This window comes from Lissotriton helveticus, chromosome 3_1 (genome assembly GCF_964261635.1).
Source record: "Lissotriton helveticus chromosome 3_1, aLisHel1.1, whole genome shotgun sequence".
NCBI classification, from domain to species: domain Eukaryota; kingdom Metazoa; phylum Chordata; class Amphibia; order Caudata; family Salamandridae; genus Lissotriton; species Lissotriton helveticus.
The window spans coordinates 1,378,429,229-1,378,455,940 of record NC_136061.1 but is presented as its reverse complement, the minus strand read 5'-3'; the positions used below and the strand labels follow the sequence as shown (position 1 = coordinate 1,378,455,940).

The following is a 26,712-nucleotide window of genomic DNA, read 5'->3' as shown; positions in this document are numbered from 1 at the left end:
GAGACATTACTGGAGCACGCAGAAAAACAGCAAGAGTTATGCATTTCTTAGGCTTCGTCTCGGTAACATATTTTCAGAGAAAATTAGCTAAATACGACCTCCTCTTTCTTTTCTGGGGGATCTCTGGTTGAAGTCCTTAGACAAGTGCATCCATCTGCCTTGTACTTCTAAGGAGGACACAGTGTGCTGTCCTTCTGAAAATAAGCTATCCTCTTAAGATGCTTAGTCAAATTGAATTCTTTCCCTCAAAAGCAAAGCACTGTACCTTCAAAAATAAAAGGATGCCTGCATCTTCTCAAATTCAAAGTAGATCATTACAATTGGGGTCGCAATTTTGCAGACAGATTTTGAATGTACACAAGCAGTTCTATCATATCCCCTGGGACCAAGGGAACATTTATCCACCTTAGATGTAAGTGTAGGGAAAATGACTGAATCTAGCTCTATCAACACAAATACAAAAAGCCACCTCTCCTTGATTCATCTTCTGAACGCTAAGGCAAGAGGTCTGTTATCTGAGTAAAGAAAAAAAAATCAAAAAATTGACATGTTTAGGAAACCTTCAGAGAGACCACTTTATTACAAGCTCAGCAAGGCATTTAAAACAAGATGATTCATAAGGATGTCTTAGAAGAATGCGTCTTGTTGGGGGACGATAAACATTAACGGAGTTTGACCAACCACCTTTGGAATGGGTCTGTCCACTGCACAGGTCTCTATGACGTAACAACTCTACGCTAGGGCTAGACAGATAAATATCAACAGTGCAAACCCCTGGATCATGTGATTACACAGAGTATGTCTCCATGAGGCTACATCCATCTACACAACACTCAATGCTGCAAGGACACAGATAGCAAGAGGGCTTAATACAAAGTCGCACAATGGAGGCTACTTGCGGGCAACACTTTAGTGGACTACTCTACAACACTGACCATAAAACAAAATGCTAAGACTTCCTATGACGCAAATGCTTAACATAGAGGTTCAGCTTTGGTAATCACACTGGATTTAAGTTTTAGTTGGCAGCCAAAATAATGTTCTGCTCACTTGTTTTAACATGTGGCAAACCATATATCTATAAGCAGATTTGAGTGGCAGAAAGTAATGTCTTTAATATCTGAGTCTGTGAACTGGACAAAGTAAAGTTACAGAATCATTGTCAAAAATAAAATAGGAACAGACATCAGGAATTGGGCCAAACATCTTTGGAGGTATTTAGCTTTTAATAGAGCAGTGGGTGCAGAGAAAACAGGGTGCAGAGGCTTGGGCAGTCTACTGAATCCAAATGATTGTTTTATTTTACAGCCCAAATATCAGTCAGGGTGCCCGTGTTTCTGCTTGCACAAAGGACCGTGTACACCACGGAATCTCTCCTGTCATCTGAGCAGCTACTGGCAAGGTTCAACAAATATGAATGTAAAAGAAACTGCAATCATTTTTATTAGCAATTGCCCATCGAAGCTAAGTAAACAGCGAAGGTCAGGCAGCCAGCGCAAGTTCAGCTCAGTTGAGCGAGGGCAGTAAAGACAAAAGCGAACAGAAGGGCTAACAAAAAATATGGAAATGCCGTGGGACAAAAACAGCCCAATTTACTGAGGACTGTTTGCAGCCACAATATGAACACAAGCTTGCATATTTTAGGCCACTTACAAATGGCTACTGCGAGCCTTGAGCATGACGTGTAAGAGGCAGGGCCGGCTCTAGGCTCACAGGCCCTGAGCAGGGAGTGTAGGTAGGGGGCCCGAGGCCGCCAAATCCCTGCCAGGGGCCGCCACGCAAATATGTAGAGACTATATGGATGATCAGTGGACATGGAATAGTTTGTGAAATATTTCACAATATTCTTATTTTACGTCTTCCACCTTGGTGACTGGAAATTCAAAGCGCGGGAAAATTCACAAGTTTCACCATGTGGAAGCAATAACACTCCTCTACAGTACACATGTACGTGGTTTGCAAAAAAAACAACCCACCAGAATAAATAGTTAAAAAAGTGACGTTATGCACGCCCACAGCCACACGCTGTGCCCGGTGGTCTTCTGGTGACACTTCTGAAGGAATGAGGAATGTCGCCGTTTCTACTGAAGACTGGTGAACACGTCGCTGCATTGTGATCAAAGCCAACTCAGTGTGTTCAAGTCAACCAGCGGCTTCCAAATTGAGGCTCCCACAGCTGCCCGTTCTTCAAATGGAGGGAAAATAACACGAGGACACGCGCGGAAATGTTGCTGGAACGTCTTGCTGGCAAGGAGCAGTGTCTCTTGACTTTTACATTGAGTTCCTTGGTATTTGAACTGCGCAGCCAACTGCCTGGTCTCTTGGCACACACTCTTCTGCAAGCATATGGAATGTCTCGCCTGTGTGCCATTAAATGCCTCCTCGTGCCACACACAGGTGACACCGTTTTTTATGTGTACGTTAGTTACACAAGCAGAAGCAGCTTAAACGCAACCCAATAGAATCACGTGGAACGGATAAAATCGTGCAAGGACAAACAAAAACTTCAAATGAAACTGGAAAATGTAGGTTATATTAACAGATACTTGTAAATTGAAAGACACAGGTGCCAAAAAAATGCTTAAGACAGAAAAAAAGGTGTTAATGGTTGGGCCTCTATAATTGCTTAGTAACTTCATGTCTCGAGTGCTATACTGAGATGCTCTTAACAACTGTGAGTTGGAGGGAGCCGGTACATATAATAGGAAAAGAGAAACAAACAAGCATTTGCAATGCAATAGGTCTCGCAATTGCGAGACTTTGACCTATTGGCGTTGTAAATGACAATGCCATTTATTTATGTGTTGAAAAAAAACATTTGCAATAATAAAAGGCACTGTCATTTACAATACCAATAGGTCAAAGTTTCTAAAAAGCGAGACCTATTGCATTGCAAATGCTTGTTGTTTACAAGCGCCCCATGCTGCGCTTCCACATTAATAGAGGCTACGCCCCTTTCTTTAGATGAGCGGTGTCTAAAGAAAGGTCCGTGGCCGCTGTGAAAGTGCGGTATGGGGTGCTTTTACCAAAAAACACATTTTTCAAGTTGACAAACAAAAGCTTTTTTTTGTAAAAGCACCGTATGAAAGCACACATGGTGCGCTGAATGTTGCAGGAACGCATGTTGTGTCTGCAGTAAGGGAAACTCATTAAAGAAAATAGTGCTTATAGAGTAAATAGCACATAACGTGTAATAACCAAAGGAAATATGGGCGGGGCTTCAAGTGCATACTCCCAGGGTACAAGTCCTAAAAAAAGAAGCGGGGGGACGCTGTCACCGGAAGTGACGTCACAACAGGAAGTGACGTCACGAAAGGTGCCGAGCTCCTCGTCCCAGTGAGGCCAAAGAGTGAAGTCCAGCTGTTTGTCAGTAAAATAAGTGGGGGGGACACTGTCAACCCGCAAGGTACCCCGACTCGAGCCCTGCATACTCCCAATACAACATGCCTCGCAGAGCAGCGCATGCACTGCCCAGGCTCGACCTAAAAAGCCAAAAACTAAAAGTGAGCTTGTCTACAATGCCAGACATCACACATGGCCAGAAGCCATTAGACAGCTAATGACAAGAAAAAAATGAGATTTAAAGAATAATAAGCGAGGAAATCTATAAATATCGACAACACAGATGGAATATAGGTGGAGCATAAGATGTACAAACTGAGACTGAGGTGTAAGACGTTCTTGCAAAAATGTGCCTCTTTCTCTCAGTGTAGTAGGCATCTAACTGCCTTTCATAGGCAACAAGCAATGACAAAGCCAAGAGGTCTATTCTTTTGTGGTATGTGGAAACGTAGGCATGCACAAATGTACAGAGGCCATTTGTGTAGCACCTCTAGGCAACTTTCCTCTTTCATGGACCCCTTTATTCTCTGAGCCTTTTTATTTCAAGTCTAATCAATGGTGCATTTATAATCTCCAATAGAGAATATGCAGGGGCATGCCCATCAATGGTCTACATGGAGTGCCAGCTCCTGGCTGTTGATTGGCTCTGTGTGCACCAGTCAGGAGGCAAGTGGGAAAAGCTGTGTAAGAGGTACGGATACAAACTCTGAGCAGGTGAGGCTGAATTCTTGTCAGCTGTGATTGTGAACGGTCTCAAACTAGTGTATGAAAATAACTTAGGCCCCTCACTAGGGTGACATCTCAGTTTGTCAGCTGCCCCCAACACTCCTCAACCTCCTTCAACATACTCTGCGTCAGTCATATCAAAACTCGCCACCATTCTCATACACACACTACTGTATTAAAACTCCTTGCACTGCAAGTCAAATCCATAACTCTAAAAAGCATTAACAAAGTCAATTGGTTTGGGCTTCTAATTTATATGCACACGAAAACATAGCATGCAGGGGGCCCACACACACACTGGTGCCCTCACACTGGCACACCCCTCATGACACACTCACACAGGAATTTGCCTCCCTCTGCACTCATACAGGCACAGTTTTCACCTTTCAACTTGCACTCACAAAAGATAATGTTAATCCTGCATTCATACAGGCACACCCCTCACAATGCACAAAACATGGCAGCTATATACACTGCTCACTAGGAAGGAGCAGAGTTGGACAGATGGTTGCATGGGAGGCACAGGTTGAGTATCTGGGTGCATCAGTCCATTAGTGCAATTAAGAGCTGTTGAGGTAAACTATACCGAAGCCTAAATGACCACTGATCGTATCTAACCTCCCATCAGTTACACTTGGATGAGCACTGCAGACTTTTAAAGTACACCAGAAACTGGGACAAATGATGGCAGATACACGGAGAAAAAGGGAATGTTTTTGGATCTTTCAATTCGATAGTGTACGCAAAGGATTGAATGAGAATATAGCTTGGTTTGTAACGAATACAGTCTAAGTTACAATTAGCACCTTTTTCTGTTAGTTAGTGACTTACATTTACCTGGTTATATATCATTAGTAATCATATCTGTATTAAAATCCTAGCACTTTTATGTAACTTAGTTATATTTAATAATAGACTCCATCTAAGTGTTACACTTCGAAGGGTTAACTACTAATATTAAACCATCCCTAGGTTGTCATTTGTTGCACCAGTAGTTAACATACAGTTTTGTACATATCGCAGCGGCAAATCGAAACACATTTTATGCTGCAGTTATCTATCTGCTAATATGTGACTAAATATTTGAATTGTCTTGCTATCTATAAATACAGCTGTGTGGCTGATATCAAGTATGACTTATCTATTATAAGAAGGGAAAAGTAGCATCTTTTCCTGGAATAATCAAATTTACCTGCATATCGCAGCGTATAGTAATTGAAACCTTGCAGATCTTGTAAGAATAACTAGAAGACGACAATGTGGAAGCTGCTTTGTAATTACGGAGCAAGTTGATCCAAAACTCCATTTAGAAATGGCGCCCAATAATGTAGTAAAAGACACATTATTTGTGTGCCACTACTTTCGGGGATAATTAACACTACCTGTATACCGCAGTGTCACAAGTATTTAATCGTTGTAGACCTCGAAAGTTTAATTAAAAGATGATATGTAGAATCTGCTTTATAATTACTGAATGAGTTGAGTTACAACTCCATTTAGAAATGGCGTCCAATAATGCAGCGAAAAACACATTAGCTGTGTGCTACACTTTCAATTCCGGGTTGCATGATGACCCAAGTTAAACTAATATGAGATTGGAACCTGAATTAATATCGTAATGTTTTGTAGAAGACATGCACAAACTATGCAAGTGTACCTTATATTGTAGAAACAGCAATGTAACATACGGACCCGATCTAATATGTGACCCGTAAAACACTTCCGGATCACGAGTTACACTCGCACCAATCAGTGAGGTTTAAAAGCAGCCTCCCCGCAATACCACAACTCTAGGTGTTGCGGTACGTGGCGGAGCATGACGACTCTGGACAGAACGATTAAAAGGACTCTAAAGTAAGTACTCGCTTTAAGCCCAACGGGTAGATAACTTGGTTCTTTATCAATAAAATTAAACGGGGAGCAGTTAACCAAAGGGATAGTGTATCAGCGATCAGTGTGTGAGGTTTCAGGGGTTGGAGACTCGGCCTAATTTATATAAAAAATCATCTGATGGGGCACCCCTAAATGACAGACAATGGGTTCCTAATTAGACATAGTCGAAATTTTTAGTTCGTGGAGGTCGGGATAGTGGAGATAGGACCTACACCTCCATTTGAAATGCATAGACATTGTATTTAGGGAAATATTGTCAGTGAATCTCTTATATACACATCCTAAAATCTATCGTATTACTTTAACTTTCTAGTTGACAAACCAGAGGAATAGGACAGGGAAGGAAAAAAAGGAAAAAAAACAAAGGGAAGGCGGCTTCATTGAGACAGGTTCGTATACCAGTCCATATGTGTAACAAATCAACCAAAAATATAATCTCCGTAGGGGCCTGACTTCTTTATTTAAACATTACGGCCTTGCGGTGAGGACACAGGATATTAATTTATAAACACGACAACGCCTTCACAACCTCCCCTTGACCCTTAATGAACTTCTGATGAGGTTAGTATGAATGCAAATGTATTGTGACAGTACACAAATGGTCTTGTATTTAGGACATTATATCTGAAGCATGTGCTTGCATCTTATTTTAGGTGACAAAGATCTCGTCCTTACATTATTAAAATAAAGAAATCATAGAAAGAAGCAGACCTTAAAGTGATATCTCTGACGTTTTTTGATACCAGGTAATCCATTTAGGTCAATATGATTATTGAAGAGAGCGTGGGTATCCAATATATAATATTCAACTCCTTGAAACTATATAATATATGTTTTCTAGGATATAAAATATCTTCCACCCATTGACCGAATTGAAGCCTTCAAGCGACACCTGTATTCCTGATTAATATCCTTCCTTAGATATTATAGGTAACACCTTTAATGTTGTATTATCTTCATGACTCACTAGATCGCTTAGTAGAGTTCTTCTAATATGGATGACAATCAGAAATCCTTTGCCTTAAATGTTCTGCTCTCGATTTTGTAATCATGCGTATATGATCATTAGCGAATCTCAAACACTTTTTCAATATGTTAATGTAAATGAAATCAATATTCAGTGCCTGTCTCTTGATGAAGGGTCCTGGTGGATAGACAATGCACGTAGGTGCAAACATAGACAATTGTGTACAAAAATATTATCAAGTGATTGTGAATCCCAATAATTGGCCACAAGATAGATTTATTTATATTTATTATTGCAGAAACCCTATCTCCACGAGAGTCAAAGGGAGAAAATCTGTTGGTCCTGAGGAAGGTGGTGTCAACCCACCGAAACGCGTAGACCTGGCGTACTCAGTCCTTTAAACCATCTGGACTACCTCAAACACAGAATATGTTTGGTTGAATTGTAGGTTGTGTGGGTAACAGTATCAAGTATGTATGAATAGAGAGCGATTGTTTTTGTATGTGTGGATAATAGGGTTTTTCTCTAAATATTGTTTGTATCCTTTTTGATACTTGAATTATGTATAGTATTTATTAAATGTTTATATAATGAAAATATTCAACAAAAAAGTAAAAAATGAAAGTATCTCATGTGTAAAAAAGTAAAGAAATAAAAGAAATTAACGAAATATAGGTTTTTATGTTATCTGTGTGTCTAATGGGATTCTATTAACAAAAAATTATAGTCTGAACTATGTCACATATGAAAATATAAGGCCACAGGGGAATTTCTCTGTACTTTGCTTATTTTGTCCTCTCTTTTCCCTGGCCCAAAGTAAGTCTTAGAGGGGGTCCCATTATTTTGCTGTTGACTTTTTGAGTCTGATCTTTGAGGACCTTTGCGTGGTAGACTCTTGGCTTAAAAAAAAAAGTCCCACTTAAGTTAAAAAAAAAACATTTTTTAAGTGCCAACTAAATGTAGAGGACATAAATAGATAAAAAAGTAAAACTGAACACTGGTCTGCCACCCTGGGACAGTGAAAAATTATGCAGAATACTATTTCAAGATGGTGGTATTATTTTTAACCCCTTCCACGCTCATGACGAGCTGGGCTCGTCATGAGGTAGCCTCCTCGCACGCTCATGACGAGCCCAGCTCGTCACGTAAAGTGCGATTTTAAAAAACTCAGCGTACGGGCGGAATTCCGCCCGCACGCATGCGGTTAAGCAGTGACGCCTGGCTCTCTGCATAAAAAAGGTGGTTATATGATGTAACCACACATGTGATTATATCGCGCCTTCAAAATGCGGTGTTGACTACAACTACGTCTTTACCAAGCCTGCCATTAAAAATAACTTAGTTGTAAAGGCATTATTGGTAAAGGCATATACGTGGGAAAGATCAAAATGAGCCCTAAAATATGGCCACCAGCCCAGGAAACCACTCTGCCCCAGCCCTAAAAACGACCCAACTCCAGCCCCCTGCCCTGAGCCTAAAACCAGCCCCAGCCCTAAAAACTACCCTGACACCACCTGCCCTGAGCCCAAAAATCGGCCCCCCAGCCCTGGAAACCACCCTGCCCCATCACAAAAAACCGACCTGTGCCCCCACCCTGAGCCCTAAAACTCAGCCCCAGCCATACCTACCAAGCGGCATCCCAATCCTTCCTATTCCTCAATACACTCACCCCACCCATCCGCTATGAATCTAGAGAGCTGACTGCCTTTACCATGCATATGTGTGGGAAAAGAAAGCATGGTAATGCTTGCGGGACAACAGAACACATGGTTCAGCCTTTGTTGTAAATGCCGTTTCCCAAGAAAGTTGTGGTCCAGTAGCAGTGGCAAAGGAGCTGCTGTTACTTTCATTACTCAAGCAGCACTAGTCCACATTTACAATGAGGCTGCTGGGGGATGAACTAAAGTAAATATTTCCTGAGGTTGGACTCCTGATAAGAAACACAGACTAAACAGGCAAAATACTCCTGCTTAAACTACCTGATATCCTAAAAACAAGCGGCTGTCAACTAGGCAGAGCAGAATATTTGCAACAAGGCCAATGGCATAAGATGGCTAATCCACTGCTCAACTGTACGTATGCTCTTTAAAAGGGCTGAGCCAAGATGTGAATTACACTCTGTCTGATGAATAGCTGAAGTGGGCTTGCCCAAATCCCTGTTTCTCTAAGCAAGAATATTTACTATTTGTGAGACAACAAAAGGCTGGTACGACAGCTAAAACACTCTTTTGGTCAAACCTATAACAATCAGAAATCGATAACTAGCAGGGAACAGGAGAGCAGTGGGACCTTGGCTAACATGCATAAGACATGAGGCATTAGTCAAGAGCATCACAATCTTCCTTGAAAGACAGGAAACTAGTTTGATATTTCAGGATCAGTGTTAGTTCCCTTAAGGGCATGAAACTAGTGTGGCACTGCAGAGCCAGTTTCCGTCAAAGATATGAACTAAGGATGCTGCTAAGGGCAAGTCAATGCAAGTTCCTTCAAAGGCATGGAACAAATGGTGTACTGCAAGGCTAGAGCAAGCTTACTTAAAAGACATGGAACAGTGTGCAGTGGGCAGTACCTTGTATTTCCTCCATTAGGTACAACGAATAAACAGCATTTCAGATTTAATACAAGTGTAAGGAACAGTACGGGAGTGTATGAGTGCAAGTTTGACTCCCAAACCTAACAGTATTTACACACACAAAACAGGTAAGGCACCCGGGAGGGATTATAGCATGTTACATCACATGCTATTACATCGTGTTACTTTACAACGCGTTCGTTACAACTGCTTTGTTGGAACACAATATCTTTACAACGCAAGTCATTAGATCGACTTGCTGTATGGGGCGCGCTGGACTTAGGTATATTATAATTTACTATTCCAACTCCAGCCTGCGCAACAATAGGGAAGGTGTTGGAATAGTAAATTATACTATTCCTTAGATTAGAGCGCCCCGTACAGCAAGTAGATCTAATGACTTGCGTTGTAAAGGAATTGCGTTCTAACAATGCGGTTGTTGTAACAACCGCGCTGTAAAGGAACTGCGATGTAATGACTGTGTTGTAAACGCTGTCTCCCCCTGGAAGGAGTACACACTTCCATTATACCCGTAGACCACTCCCGATCATGCACAGAACATGGACAGCATCTGCAGTCCAAGCCTGTGTGTAAACACCCACATACATATGTAAGTTTGTCTCACACCCAGCAGAGCTACAAGATGGTCAGCAGCAGTGCAGGTTATGATTTCCTCACATACAAAACAGTTATTACACTGACTGCAGCATCTAAGCATATTTCAGGCACAAAATACCCAGAGTAAAGTTTAGAGGTGGGTGAGTCACTGAAGATTCGAGCCTGATGCTAAGTTCTGGTTCAGCTCAAGGTCCTCTCTTGAGCCTAAACTGAGCCTACCTGCACGTGGTTTCTGCGTGCATGTAACCATGCTCTAACTTCATGCTCAAAGTATGACAAACAAGGAAATACATTGTATGTCAAATAGGAGCAGGAAAGGGATACCAATCTAGTGGATGAATTACACAATGTGAAACCAGAAAATCTGCAATCAATCTCGACATGGCCACTTGACTACCAGATTGTGTGTTCCTAGGTAATTATTTTATTTTATCATGCCTCCTTTTTTTCACTATTCCATATGAGAAAATCTTGAATTATGTCATGATGTGTGCTGTACAACAATCTCCGTAGGGTGCGAGTTAACCGACTATAACGTTTCTCTGTGTAAAGTAAGAATATAACCCACAAATACATGACAGCTGTCTTGCCTCTGAGTTCCCTAATGGTATTGTCATTAGGGTGGGGATTGGTGGCATGAATGTTTATAAATTCATGTTTAAAAAATAGTCAGTTTTAATAAATGCCTCTCAATGCAGTGATATAATATAATATACTAAGGTGAAAAACTTGTTATAGAAATATACTTTTTAGAATGTTGAAGACACTTAATCATATTTTAACATATCATATGTTGTATGATTTCCATACCAAATGTTCCCATAGTTCAGCTCGTGGCTGGTGCTCTTAGAGCCCAAATGGGCTCTTGGAGCCAAGACAGACCCTTGGCTTGGGTCTACCTGCTATCTCGATGGCCCACCTACCTCTGCAATAGTGTCTTGTATAACAGTTACTTGAGTACCCCATTTCACAGTATCTCACTTTGAGAAGCAACATCTTGTTTTCGGAGATTCTGGTTGGTTTCCATGAGTCTCTGCAGGGTATCATTTTAGACTCCCAGTTTTAATAAGGAACAATTAATTGTGTGTTAGAAACCACAAGAAGTTGCTTTAAAATTACCTGCACATTGTTTAACAAACAGGGCTCAGAATATTCATTTTCCCATTTCCAGCATCTCTGTCAAAAATAAGTCTGTGCTCCTTTAATAACCACCATCGGCTGCCTTCCTCCCGTCAGGTTGTACTCCGTGATTACTGTGACTGCCTTGTCTTCAGCAGCTATGGAGCAGCATGGGCATATCTTTTTCTTTAACCTCTACAAGCAGTAAACAGCCACGGCTAAATAGCACACACTCGGCATTTACAAAAAGTGAGCATGCACGCTGCTCGGCCATTCAGTGCACTGACTTGGAGGCCTTTGTTGTGCTCCTGTAGGTGCTTCAGTAGATTCTGCTGCTCGGAGTTCGACTCTTGCATCTGAGGGAATCAGACGGAGCTGATAGCTTTGCTTCCACGACTACTACAACAGTTGAGGGGGCGGGGGGGGGGGGGGGGGGGGAGTCATATGACCTGCAGAACCAAGGACTGAACCCACCTGTTCACTGCAGAGTTGGAGAAAAAATGCAGGCTCCTAGGTACTTTCTGAGCGGCAGACCATGGCGCTCACACGAATCCTCGCACTGCTCTCACAGCATGAGAGCAACCTCTGGATTGGGTGTGGAGCCTGTGCTTTCCATTGACTGCGGGAGAGACGCACTGAGGCAGTCATCGGCGTTGGCAGCAGGAACAGGTACTTTTTTAAATTATTATTTTTCCCCTCGTTCTCTGTCGCCTCCACACCCCACATGCCTTATGTGGCAGCCGCAACTGAATTAAAGACCGCTGAAGGGAAAATTGTCTCCTCATGACTTCCAATTGCCCCCTTTCATACTGTATGGCGTAGATTTTCACCTCAAGAGAGGGAGGCAGGCAGGAGCCTCCATCTGCCAAAAACTACCATCTACCACTAAACTAGAGTGCCAATCACAGAAACCTTTTACGGCATGGGCAAAGTGGTCTCTGGCCCAGGGCCCCAGCCTTTCTAAGGGCCACCTGATAGATCCCGCGTCGTTCTTCACATTCTCCTGCCCTGATGACGTTGAATGATTTTCAAACATACATTGTTTTAAATGCCGTTTTCCTGTATGGCAAGGTATGTGAGTCTATTTCAGATGTGTTTTTCAACACTTTGCAACATCCATATAAAAGTTCCTTTTATGAGAAATGGAAGGGTTTCACAGAGTTTATTTGCAGTAAAATTCTTGAGCTGCTTCTGTGTTACAATATTGAAAGCACACGACTGTCCCTGAACATTATTTGTAAACACAATTAGAATTTGGGCCAGTACACCTCTGCAGTGTCAGTGACCTGGCCTCAGAAGCATGATAAAGCTGAAAAGGGATCATAAATTCAAAGCGGTTCCAAACAGGGGGACCCAGAAATAGTTTGGCCAAGGGTACCCAAAATTCTTAAGATGTCTCTTGCCAATCAATCTGGTGGTGTCTACACCTTCACCACCCAGTAGGGTAGCCAGTGTGTCATGGGCCATAGTGCAAGGAATGAAATGGGACCACTGGCTGCTGTTTGAATTATAAAATACAACATTATCAGGGTCAGTAGGCCCCTCAGGCCTCTGGTCCCCGGTGCCCAATGGGTGCTACGGCACTGCCATTACCGTCAGTGACCTGCCAGCAAACACACCATGCACGAATCGGGTAGTAGCTGTTTTTGACATGCCTGCAGGAGTGGACGGATAGTTGTTGGAATTGGGCTTGCACAGCTATACCTCAATGCTAATCTGCATGTTGTGTAAAAAGTTTTGTTCTTGTATGTTTTTTATTGTCTTTACATTTGAGATTACTTTGAAATCTCAGGGTTGAGGATTCGGTCACAAAACGTTCATATAAACATTCCATACTTGCAGTAGCATTTGTGGAAATGTGAACTACAATGGCCCCAAACGTGCATGAGAGTTGTGGCGGCTGCTGTGGGGATTAAATGCGGGCAGGGCCTGGATTAGGTGGTATGTGGTGGGGGGGGGGCTTTATTTCTTCAAATCCATCCGTTTCCATGGTATCCTAGCTACGCAGCTGATGGTGCACCTAAACATTTGTCTTAGTGCAGAATTATTCTCCAGCACTTTGATTGCAAAACAACCAAACACACTGTTGACAACTCCACAATTGAAAACCTGATGTCATACTTGCCTAGGCACGTGCCAAGGGCTAACAAAAAGGTTGGAGGTGTGTTCACTGCCTGCATTTTGGGAAAAAAGTCACTTGGAAGTCTACGAGCCACCACAAGCCAGCTTCGGAATGACCTCATGTGACACAGAAAGAAAGTTGGAATAAATCCAAGTAAAAGACAAAGCATCAAAGCACAGTGTCCACGCACGAGCACCCGCACCAATATGATGCTCTACGAGACGCAAAACCGCCAAGGCTATGTTGTCAACATCGCTCTTTGCAACTCAAAATTCTAATTTGCGGAGAAGAAAGGCCTTTGCAGAAGGTACATGATGTCCTATTGAGTCGAGTGTCACTGCACACGCATTCCCTTAATTTTAAGAATGAAGTGCTAAAACATTAATAGGACAAAATCAGTTCCAGCACAGCCCACAATAGCACCGTCACTCATGCCATTCCAAAAAGAAAAAAAAAAGCGCCCCTCGTCGTATTGTTTCTCCCCAGTGCCAAAGTCAATGCGAAGAAAACAATATTGTTTTAGGTTCAACTACAGATTGATCACAACGCTTTTTTTTTTTTTCCTATATGCAAAAACTATTCACTCTCTTAAAATCAGAATGGGATTACCTAATTGCTCTTACTCAATAGGAAGCGTTATAGAAAGTATAGTAAATTCAGTGTAGGGTAAGTAATACGATCTTCTTGACTGGTTAGACATTGGCATTCTTGATGTCACATGGGGGTAATCCGGTGTAGCAGCTCCTGTAACTGGCTTGGTTTTTGGTTCCCATAGCACTGCCCTTGCTACTCCAGGTATCAGAGGTCATAAAACCAGTGGCAGGAGCTGACAGTAAACAGGAAGCATAGAAACACTCTTTACAATCTGTAGTTTCCACTTATTGTCCTTACTATAGTAACTCAGGAGCACAAATGAGACTGTTGAGGATCTAAAGGCAGGACAAAGGTCATCATTAGGACATCATTGTGGGTCAAAGGATGCCTGAATTGCTATTGTTGCACCTTCTATTTTGGTGCCAAGTGTTAAAAGACAAATCAATTTCTGCAATGTGCAGTCGAAAAGATACCCTCCACATGCAAATCTACTCTGGAGGTTAGGTGCAGTCTCCGTCATCAGCAGAAGGGCTGGAAACCCGAACAGAAGCACGAGTCATTCCTCAAATTGTGAAATTAAAGTATAAAATAGGCACTACACTCCAGTCCTCAATATTACATTTAAATCTAAAGACATGATTTTTTTGGTTCTTCCATGCTTCCATATGAACCCTTGGGATGTTCATGTACATGGGCATTCTGGGAGTAAATGTTTGATATGCTCAGTTTAGAACACACTGTACTTTTTCGTAAGTAAATCAATCAGTAATCTGTTAAAGGGTCTTTCATAAGGCCAATTTAATTTATTCATTTGCTTATTAATATTTCAGCTAGCTAGTTCAAATATAACTTGATTTCGCAATACACTGACATTCATTGAGCTTTGAGGAAAACTTGAATTTTCCACAGACCGCATAATAGATTTACCGAAGCAGTGATACTGAACCAGTCAAGTCCAGCATGGACAGGTTGCTGCTGCAGGCAGCAGTCCATGTTTAGTTAGCAGGCCTATTATACACTGCCTGTCGAATCTCATGATCACGGGGCAGGTCCCTCAAATAAGCACTGCTACGCGTCATCAGTCCACGTTTACCACACAAGTCCCCTAAACATAATTTCAACACCCATCAAGATCACAGGCTGCAGATTGTGCTTACAGAGTATATCCTAAAAACATGGGCTGTTAAACTCTCCCACAAAAGTCAAAGAAGAAGGCTGCGGCTACAAATAACAGATCCAGTTCAGCACAGTGGTGTATGGTCATGAAGAGGACAGTCCAAGTTCATTCTTGCTACAGGGAGGGGTACATTAACTATCATTTCAAAACAAATGCAAATGAAATGGATACATTCATTGATGAGGTTATAAGAAATGCCAATTGGGATGCTATATCCGATGTAATGGAGTATAAATAATAGGAGTTTTTTTTATACTTCTTGTTGAGTGTCGAATTTTGAGCTTTTGAAGGCTAAATTTGACATCACAAAAACGGAATGTTTAAAATATAAGTACTAACATAACATAGAACTTTAAACTTAGTGCCAGACTACGAAGATATGAACGTGCAAAAAAACGTGAAATATAGTATACTTACGGAACATAGTGTAAAACTGCTGCGGGTTGAGGTTCCATTTTCCCCAAGGTGTTTTATGGCCTTTGGTCTGAGCATAATGAGCATGGTTGAATTCGGGCTCTGTACCAAAGGAATCCAAAACTCGCAGCATGCACCTTAAAAGACCAAGAGCAGTATTGCATTATTATAAATTTGTGGTAGTATAGAAATACAAAAAAAGTCTACAAACACATAAGCATTTACCAAAATCATGACTGTTTTATAACTTAAATGTGCCCTTTCTAAACAATAATTTTCGCGAAATGCTATTAAAATGTAGGAAACAGCTTCAGGGCTCCGCAATATGAAGAAACAGTCTGTGGCGAATATTTTGCATGTTTAGGCACAGCCTGCCCTAGTTTACTGTGCATTTCCATATGCTGATACTGGTTAATGAATCATGTGGAAGTTAATGTTCTATATGCAACCTGACATAATAACACTATTTTGGTAGGAGTTTGAGACAGAGTACTATGTCGGATGAGAACATTACCACTTTTAAATACTTTCTGGAGGATCTGAAGATTTATTAGCAGGTTTGTGGGCTTCAATTCTTCAGTTTGTTTTTTCTGGTCCCACAGAAAGGAAAGAGGAGTTCTAGGGAGGTAGACTAATGTTAGGTGGTTTGGCATTTTAATGTATCTGTTGTCCTTGTTTCTAGAAGGTTGCTGTACTTAAAAGATGAAGTTTACATGTAATGATTAGAAGCTTTGAATGCAATTATTTATTACTTCAGTATACAATAAATGAGCTTGGATGCAATTTAGGACTTCAGCAATCAGTTATTAGATGCAAGCTGATATGGTAGAAGAGGATAACGAGGACACTAAATAGCTGCACACTTAGTTGAGATGATATTATAATATGTGTAATTCCATTAAGTGGTGTCAAGCACTCTACAATAAGGAAAGCAATTCTCTTTCTTCTGGTGTTTTAGTTTCCAGTGAGGGAAAGGAAGTCAATTTCAGACAATAGTATAGCAATTACGTTATGTGAACTAAATGTTGGCGTGTATCACAATTTCCAGATACGTGGCCAGGACATGATCAGACAGAGCAAACAAAACCGGTTTCTCTATTGAAGGCAATGGTTGCCCTCCCAGCTCTATACAGTCCTATGGGATCTCTTGTAAACCGGTAACCTAGCAAGGGTCGGACTGACCCATGAGGCAAACTAGCATGACCCGTATGGATGGTGTGACAAATCAGTGAATGGGTTGGTTGTGGGCCAGGTATGTGGTCTGCTGGGCTGGTTTGTACTGCTGATTTCTCGGATATTTGCCACAAACATTGCCTGCAGCAAGTGCAGATGCATACAGTCACCCATACCTTGCAAAACCTCTGTATAGCCCGAATTTACGTGTTTAAAACTCCACTGATTTGCAAACACAGGATTCAATAATAATGAGTCCTCATCCCTCTCATATTACATCATTCATGAGATGCTCCATGAGAGCACTGATAATATCCCTAACGACATCTGAAATAACATCATTGATATAACCACTGTCCATGGCGAGGGTACGAGTTATACTTAATTTAGGGCACGAGTTGGAGTTAAGTGAGATAACTATGACCGGTGAATTCCAGTGGTTTTGTTAGCTTAAAACTTTATGTTTTAACTGACCTATTCACCTAACTATAGCGTCACTTTAACCTATTATTTTTTTCAATGGAAATATATATATATATATATATGTATATGTGGCGATTGCCACTGGGTAGTTATAATTAGGTTAGCGAAGCCATACAAAAAGTGTTTTTTGTGATGCTAATAACTTCGGCACCATTTGACGACTCTCCAGAAAACCTTCCAAAAAAGTGATTTTTGGTCTATTTTGTGCAATGAAAAATTCAGAGGGATCCTTCAAGCCGTGCCCAAGAAAAAAGGGAGTCCCGAAACGCAAAATCCCCATGCATTTTTTACTGGCCTCATCAAGAAGGGCAACAACAAAAACTGCTCAACCGAATTATACCAATTTTGACACAAAGCTAAATCTTGGGTCAGCAGATTGTGCTTTTTAGGTTTCGCCTGGGGCACGGAGCATTAGCTCCGCCCCCAGAGAAATCTTATGTCTCTACAGTGTACTCTTAGTCCCGCCCTCTGTTCCACTGGCTAGCTCCATAAATGGAGGCTAGCCATTGGAACAGAGATCTGTCCGTCAAGGCTGGACCAGATTCGGGGGCGTTCCGAGATTTTTTCCCTCTCCACCCACTTCTGTTCGTCATCACGGTGGTGGGTGTGTGTTATTTTTTTTTTCGAGTGGGCCTGTTTTGTTCCTTTTCAAAGTGTCTGTTGTTGGAGTTGGCTGCAAGATTCGAGTTCCCACGAGGCGATCAGGTAAGGAGCATTTTGTTTATAAATGTGCGTGCGCTGTGATCCTCCCCCCACCCCTCCCGCTGTCCGTGAGCATTTTGTTTATAAATGTGTTTTCACTTTGTAAGTTTACGTACACTTCTAGTGCTGGAGCGCTTTATGTGCCTCTATAGCGCTTGGAAGCGCGTTGCTGCTGGAGGCCGGCGGCGGATCGGCGCGGGAGCCCACTCCGCTTATTTTGCCGACTTGGATTTGCCCAGTTATTTATTTAATTAGCGAGTGCCCACCTCGCGATTTCTGCCCGCCTGCCTGCCTAGCGAGGGTCGCCGCGCTGCCCGCGGCGACCCGGAAGTACCTGGCCGGCCGGCAAATCCCTTCGCGGCCCGCCGGAAGTCCCGCCCCCACAGCCCAGGGGAGGGAAAGGGAAGCCTTGGTGTTTGCCGCTTCCCCCTGCCTGGGGGAAGCCTTTGCCGGTGCTGCCGGTCTCCCATGCCTGGAGGGAGACCGGAGAGGAGCCTGACGAGGGAGGAGCGGAGGGGGCGCAGGGCACATTGTCGGTGCCCGCCCCCACCGCAAATCCGTACCGGCAGCAAGGAGAAGCCTGGCGGTGCGAGCAGGAGGGCAGCTTCAGGCGCAGGCGGGGCTCCGGTGTCGTGGAGAGCCCCGCGCTGCCTCAAGAAGAGCCTGGGGTGTTGCTGGCCGGGACGGAGCTGTGCGCAGGTGACCCCGCGGGAGTAGCAGGTGGCGCTGTGGCCGCGCAGTCAGACTGCACTCTCAGAGCGGTGAGTGGGTCACGCTCCTCTTTCCCTCTATAAGCGTCGGGATTATGAGACCCATTTGTGGCTAAAGATAGCCAGGGGTGGCTGTAGTCCGTCCTCTAGGGGCCCATAGAGCGGCTCTGCTGAGGAATGAACACGTAGGCCCCGATGGAGGCTGGAATCCTTTGTCTTGCTGAAGGAGCTCAGCGCTGCGAGGCACCGGGACCTCTTCGAGGCCCGTTACTTCACCCCACGGCTCCCCTGACCCACTCCATACCGCAGTTTTCTGAGGGGGTGATATGCGCACAGGCAGGAGCGCGGGATCTGCCACTGTCGTCAGGCTTCCTCACAGCCCTCCCTGCAGGAGCTCAATGCACCTCACCGCCCTCCCTGCAACTCACAGCCCTCCTTCCACCTCACAGCCCTCCTTCCACCTCACAGCCCTCCTTCCACCTCACAGCCCTCCTTCCACCTCACAGCCCTCCTTCCACCTCACAGCCCTCCTTCCACCTCACAGCCCTCCTTCCACCTCACAGCCCTCCTTCCACCTCACAGCCCTCCTTCCACCTCACAGCTCTCCTTCCAACTCACAGCCCTCCTTCCACCTCACAGCCCTCCTTCCAACTCACAGCCCTCCTTCCAACTCACAGCCCTCCTTCCAACTCACAGCCCTCCTTCCACCTCACAGCCCTCCTTCCACCTCACAGCCCTCCTTCCACCTCACAGCCCTCCTTCCACCTCACAGCCCTCCTTCCACCTCACAGCCCTCCCTGCAGGAGCTCACTGCACCTCACAATCCTTCCTGCAGGAGCTCACTGCACCTCACAATCCTTCCTGCAGGAGCTCACTGCACCCCACAGCCCTCCCTGCAGGAGTTCACTGCACCTCACAGCCCTCCCTGCAGGAGCTCACTGCACCCCCCAGGTGGTTAAGCTGATCTCGCGAGGATAGCTCTGGTTGGTTCCGGAAGTGGGGGTCTACGACTTTGAGACCGCCTTCTCCGTGTTTATTCCACCTGGCTTTGCTGTGGCAGAGACTTGTTTGATATTGGACAAGGTGAGAGCAACTCGACGTGACAGCTTCTTGCATTTCCACCAGAATTTCCAGCCTGTCCTCTCCCTGCCTGTTGTCGTGTCCCGGCGGCAGCAGGCAGGAGCGTGCACTGCGTCCCCGAAGTAACAGCCCTAAAGCAAGCAAGAAGTACGCCCCCCTCCCACCAATCCCTGTTAGGTAGTGGAAACTGTCCAAACTGGGGTGCAGACAGCCCCTCTCACCTTTCGGCTTGGTACCACTGCACCAGCCGCACTACTTCCCTACTGACCGTTCTCCACTTCAGCCCCGTCTAAATTACAATTCCTGCTTGTGACCCTTTTGCCTGCTTGTGCTGGTTTTCCTGACCCTGTTGCCTGCTTGTGCCTCCGTGTGGCCCTGTTGCCTGCTTGTGCCTCTGTGTGCCCCTGTTGCCTGCTTGTGCCTCCGTGTGCCCCTGTTGTCTGCTTGTGCCTCAGTTTTCGTGCCCCTGTCGCCTGCTTGTGCCTCAGTTTTCGTGCCCCTGTTGCCTGCTTGTGCCTCCGTGTGCCCCTGTTGCCTGCTTGTGCCTCCGTGTGCCCCTGTTGCCTGCTTGTGCCTCCGTGTGCCCCTGTTGCCTGCTTGTGCCCCTGTTGCCTGCTTGTGCCTCCGTGTGCCCCTGTTGCCTGCTTGTGCCTCCGTGTGCCCCTGTTGCCTGCTTGTGCTTCCGTGTGCCCCTGTTGCCTGCTTGTGCCTCCGTGTGCCCCTGTTGCCTGCTTGTGCCTCCGTGTGCCCCTGTTGCCTGCTTGTGCGTCCGTGTGCCCCTGTTGCCTTGCTTGTGCCTCCATGTGCCCCTGTTGCCTGCTTGTGCCATGTGGGTGTGTGTGGAGAGCTCTGTGTGGCTGTGTGTGTGGGGAGCTTTGTGTGGCTGTGTGTGGGGAGCTTTGTGTTGCTGTGTGTGTGGGGAGCTTTGTGTGGCTGTGTGTGTGGGGAGCTTTGTGTGGCTGTGTGTGTGGGGAGCTTTGTGTGGCTGTGTGTGGGGAGCTTTGTGTGGCTGTGTGTGGGGAGCTTTGTGTGGCTGTGTGTGTGGAGGGCTTTGTGTGGCTGTGTGTGTGGGGGGCTCTGTGTGGGTGTGTGTGTGGGGGGCTCTGTGTGTGTCATTTGCGAGAGATAAAGCTAGTGGCATTGTAAATGACAATGCCATTTATTTATGTTAAAAAAAACATAAATAAAAATGTCAAGAGCAATGCCAATAGCTCTAACTTTAACAAAGGCGAAACCATTGCATTGTAAATGCTTGTTGCAATTTGGTATACATCCGTTCATTAATTTGTTTCAGAAATGAAGGGTCAAAATATTTGTGTATCTAGAAGGTTGAGTCTGTGAGAGGCTCGAGAGACTCGCTGGAGCGTCTATTTAAAAATGAAGCACTCCGATTGGCCCAGCAAACATTTCTGATTGGCTATCAGCAAAATCGGGAAATTGCTGCTGGCAGCCATTACAGGATTCAGGGACTTAGTCTCCTGTACTGAAGGAAAAAAAGGTAATATAAGGGGACAGGTAGGAAATCTCTGCCCCCCCCCCACACCCACCCAAGCAGGGCCGTAACACAGGCCCCCGCTGCCCCCGTGGTGCGGGGGGCCAATAGCTCCAAGGGGCCACCTCGGCACTGCACTCCTGGCCAGAGAGCTCCTGATTGAGCCCGGAGGGGGCCCCTCTCAGTACCGTGCAGGGAGGCCCCCTCACTTTTTGTTACGCCAGTGCCCCCAAGCCTTATGAGGGGACCCAGAGGGACCCCATGGGGCCAAAATACAAACAAACCCGTAATTTCTGCCTTGATCCCACGGGACTCTCGCTGGATAGTAAACAAAAATGGAGGCTGAGGCCACAATCTTCGATTATAGGCCTGGGAAGCCCACCCCTGGGGCCACATTATAAGAACTATTTCTTCAATGTTTTCACTGCACCCTCAGGTGTGTTAGTATGTATTAGTATTTCTATAGAGCGAAGCTAGGCAGGATGCAGCGTGGCACTGTAGATTACTGGAGTCTTGGAAGATGAACTACAAGATCATGTACATCAAGTGAAGATTAAACAAATGCATTTCATACATTATATTTCACATTTTAAGGCACAGGGAGATTAAGCAATTGGACCAGAACTGCACAATGATGGGTCAAGCAACAAGACAGATTCAGACATAGGTCCCCAGGTTCCAAAGTCAACAGCTGTAGTTGCTAAGCCACGTCACCTCCCATTTAGAAGCCTCCAAATCCTTCTTGGATTGCAATACTATTTTTCAAATTTCGATGCCTTAATAGTCCACCTTTAATTATTTCATAACTAACAATTACCCAAACTAACCATCAAGCATTTTTCCTTAAGCAAGGTCAAAACTTTATTTGACCTGTATTTCTGTAGGTGCCTGTTTGATTAAAGCACAGGATCATCACTGAACAAAAATGTGATTTGACCATCATACCATGGGTGTTCTCTAAGACCTATGCAAAAATATTTTTCAGGAGTACTTCTAGGCTATAGGAGTTAGGGAGCTCATCGCTTGAACTGACTTTATGACATCAGCCTTACTAGAGTCCAAAGGTTTCTTGTAAACTGCTTAGCTAATATTAATTAGTACAATCTTCATCACATGCAGAAGGAATGTCTTCATTTCTCCAGGGATGATCTTATGTCCAAACATTTTGAGACACTCCTAGGGATCCTACTGTCCTCCACAAATTCCCTAACCAGCCAATGCAGATATCCACTGTACCTGCCTGCAAGGACATGTCTGGTCCCCACCCCTCACTTTGAAATGGTCGCTGGTCGCTGCCTCCTGTGAAACGCGAACAAGCAGCTTAAAAAAGCGGCCAATTTTTTACTAATGCACTGTTGCAGTGCAGGCACAGACCCATGCCTGCAACAGGAGCAGCACATTTACTGTTTTACCATGTGCTGTCTGGGTCTGTGCGGAGCACAAGAACTTGAGAATATGCTGTCCCAGAGGGAGTGTTCACTTCTTCGTGTGCAGGCACTGCTGTTGTTTGAGTCGCTAAGATATAGTGTTAGTGAGGGATGACTGTTTGCATGGGACTCTAAGCTTCCATTCCTCCCTTCATTGATTTGTGGGGTAAGTGGCTACTTGAATTGGTATTTGAACTGCACATCATTGGAACAGTGTTAAATCAAATACTGTTTGACCCCAGTTCCATAAGAGGTTTACGAGCGTGCTTGTGTAGTTCTAGTATATTCACTTTCTGAAGCAGCAATGAGGGACACACTATCCGGCAATTAGAGTCTGTCCTAGAAACAGTCTGACCTTGAATATCAGAAACTGCAGTCTCACCCTTTACCACTATCAGTTACCAAATAGTAGTGCTCAGGAAAAACTAAAAAGTATACCCTTGCGGACAAGGTTCATGGAATTGCTAAAAGTAGTCCTGCCTACATCTTCTTCAGTTCATTGTGTGGGTCTCCACCTTCCAGCTACAGAATTGTAGGCAATCCACTGCCACTGATTGAGGAAGGTATCCTCTGCCCCAACGTATACTGTGCCACAACCAGGGGTATTTGAAACGCATACCGCTTCACTTTTACAACGAATATTGTGAGCCAAAATTTAAGGGTATACATCACAAGACACCCGCTCCAGGATATCATTTGCAGACTCACCTTTTTGGTGTTTGCGTCATTTACCCCGTATGCACCCTCACTTTTTCATGATTACTGTTGCCTGAGTACTGCCTAAATATTTCAGTAGTTCCGTATACATATGTCCAGCCATTACTTTACGCCTCCAGCCCTTGAGCTGAACTCTTCTTATTAAAGTGTTGGTCTAGAGGTCGCCTTTCAGAGGGAGAGACTGTTCGCCTTATCAAAAACACCTGATATTTTACTATCTCACATGCAAATAATGTTTCTTATCACAGTTTTGCATTGTCAGATTGCATAGAATCTCACAAAGCGTCATCTTTATTCATATAAAATCAGACTGACTTATAACTTCCAATTGTTGCCTCTCCTTTTAAATCAACCTCCCCTTACTTTCCAACCTCTGAATGCCTCCTCTCTATGAGCACTGCTTACTCTAATTCAAATTAATATTGTTTGCCTTAGTCGCTATTATTGCATCTCTGTAAATTGCTGACATCTCATTCCAAAGATTATAATTCCTCCTTCAAAAGACATACCCATGCACCGGAACAATATCTAGCTCCCTCCCCCTAAAGATCACACCTAACTATTATTATCTTAATCAACCCCATAGAAACTGGAGAAAATGCATATAAAGATTTCAATAACAGTACAAGACTAATTCCGAAAACCGACAGTAACAACTGGAAAAAACACAAACCTTGCATTCTGGAGTAGCGTGATGTGTGGAATAAAGTGCTTTAAACCCTCGCCATAGGTAGTAAGTGGCCTAAATCAAGATGAATACCTTAACAGAGGTTGGACAGTTCATATAGGCTGCACAATAACCCCCTTACACTTCTTGACAATCACCCTCATCTAAAACAAAACTGCTACAGATGATTTCTATCTTCTAGAACTGTCCCAGAGCACAGCAATAACCCACCAATCAATGACTCAATAGGCATGGAATAACTGAAGAGATCTGCCACATGCCGCTGGTCAGCGAAGGACTTTAATTTCAGTGCGGCCCTGCAGGTCCAAGTAAGTGACATAGTATGACTGCTTACTGTCATCTCACAATGACAATCAGATTTGACGTAATATCAAAGTCTATCTCAGTAGATCCCTCCACCATTTGTCTGTCCAAACTATGTCATCTCAGGACTATAAACTTTGAACAAAATACCTCAGAATGGAAAAACCAGCACAGTAACTAGCAAAATGGACTATAATAATAGGAATGCAATAAAGGGACCTACAGAGTAGCTCAGATCCGCCAGCCTATTGAAAACTGTAAACTATGTGTCTTTCTGGAACACTTCTTCACCCATCGCACTGCTAAGTATTGCGTCCCATAACACCATACCCACACCTTGGTGGTCCTCAAGCACAACATGAAAACGAATCCGACAGAGGATTAAAACAAAGGCAACACTCTTCAGACCACACACCCTACAAGATGTAGGATGTTGCCTATGTAGGTAAGTGTTTCAGTGCCACACATAGAGGTAAGTAAGAGTTATATAAAGGTTGCAATGCAATACAATACTGAAAACATTTGGAAACCTTGAGGCCTCTTGTAAATCTTTAACTTCTGTGAATACAAGAATGACACTATTGCTAGTGTAGTTTATACTAATATTCAATTTGCCTATATGTGGCCAACTGAACATTGATACACCTTTCTTGTACCAGACATCTCATTGTCAAGCATCTTAATGTTGGGCCAAGCAAGTGTGGTGGTGGTGGTGGTGGTGGTGGTGGTATGTTCTGAATAGCATTCAAACAAATACAAACAAGACAATCACAAAAAGAAAGACTCTGATAGACTCTGGTGCTAGATGCTGGGGCTCACCCCAGCATCCAAGCTTCTCCCCAAGGAACAAATGGCCGGTAAAATAACGGTGTTCATCCCAATTCTTAAATGTTTTGCCAGTGAAATGGTAGATTACCAAAGGCTACCAACCAAAAGGCAGTGCTAACCAGCATTTTTCTATAGTAAACGCACCGCTTAATCACAGAAGCGATTATGTGGTGAAAGGTATCATAATTAAACCACAATGCTCACTCTACCTTTTCAGGGCCCCCAGAGACCCTGTAGATGTGGGAGAACAGACATTTGCATCCATCCTTGCCAATCACTGCCTCCCAGAGTATCCAAATTTTCTTTGGCCCCTTAGAGCTGTACTGGGCACCGCCTTGTCAGAAAGAGACAGTGGCATAGAGGAGTCTGGTTTTGGCGAGAAGTAGGCAGACTGGAAGAGTGTTCAGAATTTGAAAATTTGCCCTTTGGTTGTCCTTGGAATGTAGGCAGTGCCCCCAAAATAACAAATACTGATTCAGTCCAGCCCATAGTCCAACTGATCTCATATGTGTGCAGAGAGATGATTCCCATAAAGACTCTCCTTTTAGTGGTTTATATTTAGACAAGGATTAGTATTCTGGAGGAGTCCTGTTGATGCTCTGGAAGTAAAGGAAGCGGTACCAATGTTTGTACATGTAGACTAGGAGGTGCCTGACCAGGAGTAATTAGTAAGAGAAAGAGCTTGACTGGCGCTGGAGTGGATGTTTTCTTAAGGGTGTGAGGTGTTCAGGAGACAGAAGGACTTTGTAACCTAGCTGCCAGCACTAATCGAGGAGTGAGTGACCAAGCGCTCCAGGACATGCCGCAAAGCATTCAAGCGCTGTTAATGTGTTGAGCCTGCACTGTCCACAATTCACATGGGTACAGCCGACATCATAAGAGTCCTATATCCCTCTGTCCAGATCCATAAACAAATGCCTATGTAATTCTACTTTCATAGAAACCAGTAAATAAAATATTAAAAATTGGCAAATAGCAAAGAGAAAATAATCAAGCATGTAGAGAAACGCCCCGTTACAAATCATGGTGATTGGTTATTAGAAGAACTAACAAGCCACATAAAACATGTGCATGCATAAAGAGTAAAAATTGGGAAAATATATATACAAAAATATCAAATAGAGTATATTTACAATACTTACTGGTAATGAACCCAGGATGGGCCAAGGGTCTTTTTAAATTGAGTGAGTCCCACAATATCAATATATATTAGTTCTACAACTTTATCACCCTGGGTTGGACAGCCAGACCTGTTACCAACAACCTTCTTCATAATCCTGGAAAAAAGGAACGAATACTAGTACAACTGTCACAATTTAAAAGGTAAATATGAATAAAAACATACAATGATAATAACAGTGGTAAAAAAATAGTATCCAAATGAAATTGTTGTACCAGGCAGCTCTACATAATTTAAAATTCATAATTATGCTACTAAATGTGTGAAAACATTAGAATACTCTGCCCGGTGCCCCACTGTTCATTTCCAACAACCATCTGATGACATCACTTCAGAACTACTACTGAGTTAATGTGGAGAATGTACACTCAATTTATATATCTAT

The 26,712-nt window shown here is 43.8% G+C and overlaps 1 protein-coding gene across 2 annotated transcripts in view; it reads right to left on the bottom strand.

Moving 5' to 3' along the window:
• Window positions 1-26,712, bottom strand: part of MGAT5 (alpha-1,6-mannosylglycoprotein 6-beta-N-acetylglucosaminyltransferase) — an 863,195-nt gene that overhangs the window by 325,783 nt on the left and 510,700 nt on the right. For both annotated transcript variants that reach the window (XM_078682019.1, XM_078682020.1), the window contains exons 9-10: window positions 26,290-26,424; window positions 15,548-15,681 (exon numbers count right to left, since the gene is read on the bottom strand). In XM_078682019.1, the coding sequence (XP_078538145.1) occupies window positions 15,548-15,681; window positions 26,290-26,424 (269 nt within the window). The remainder of the gene's footprint in view (window positions 1-15,547; window positions 15,682-26,289; window positions 26,425-26,712) is intronic.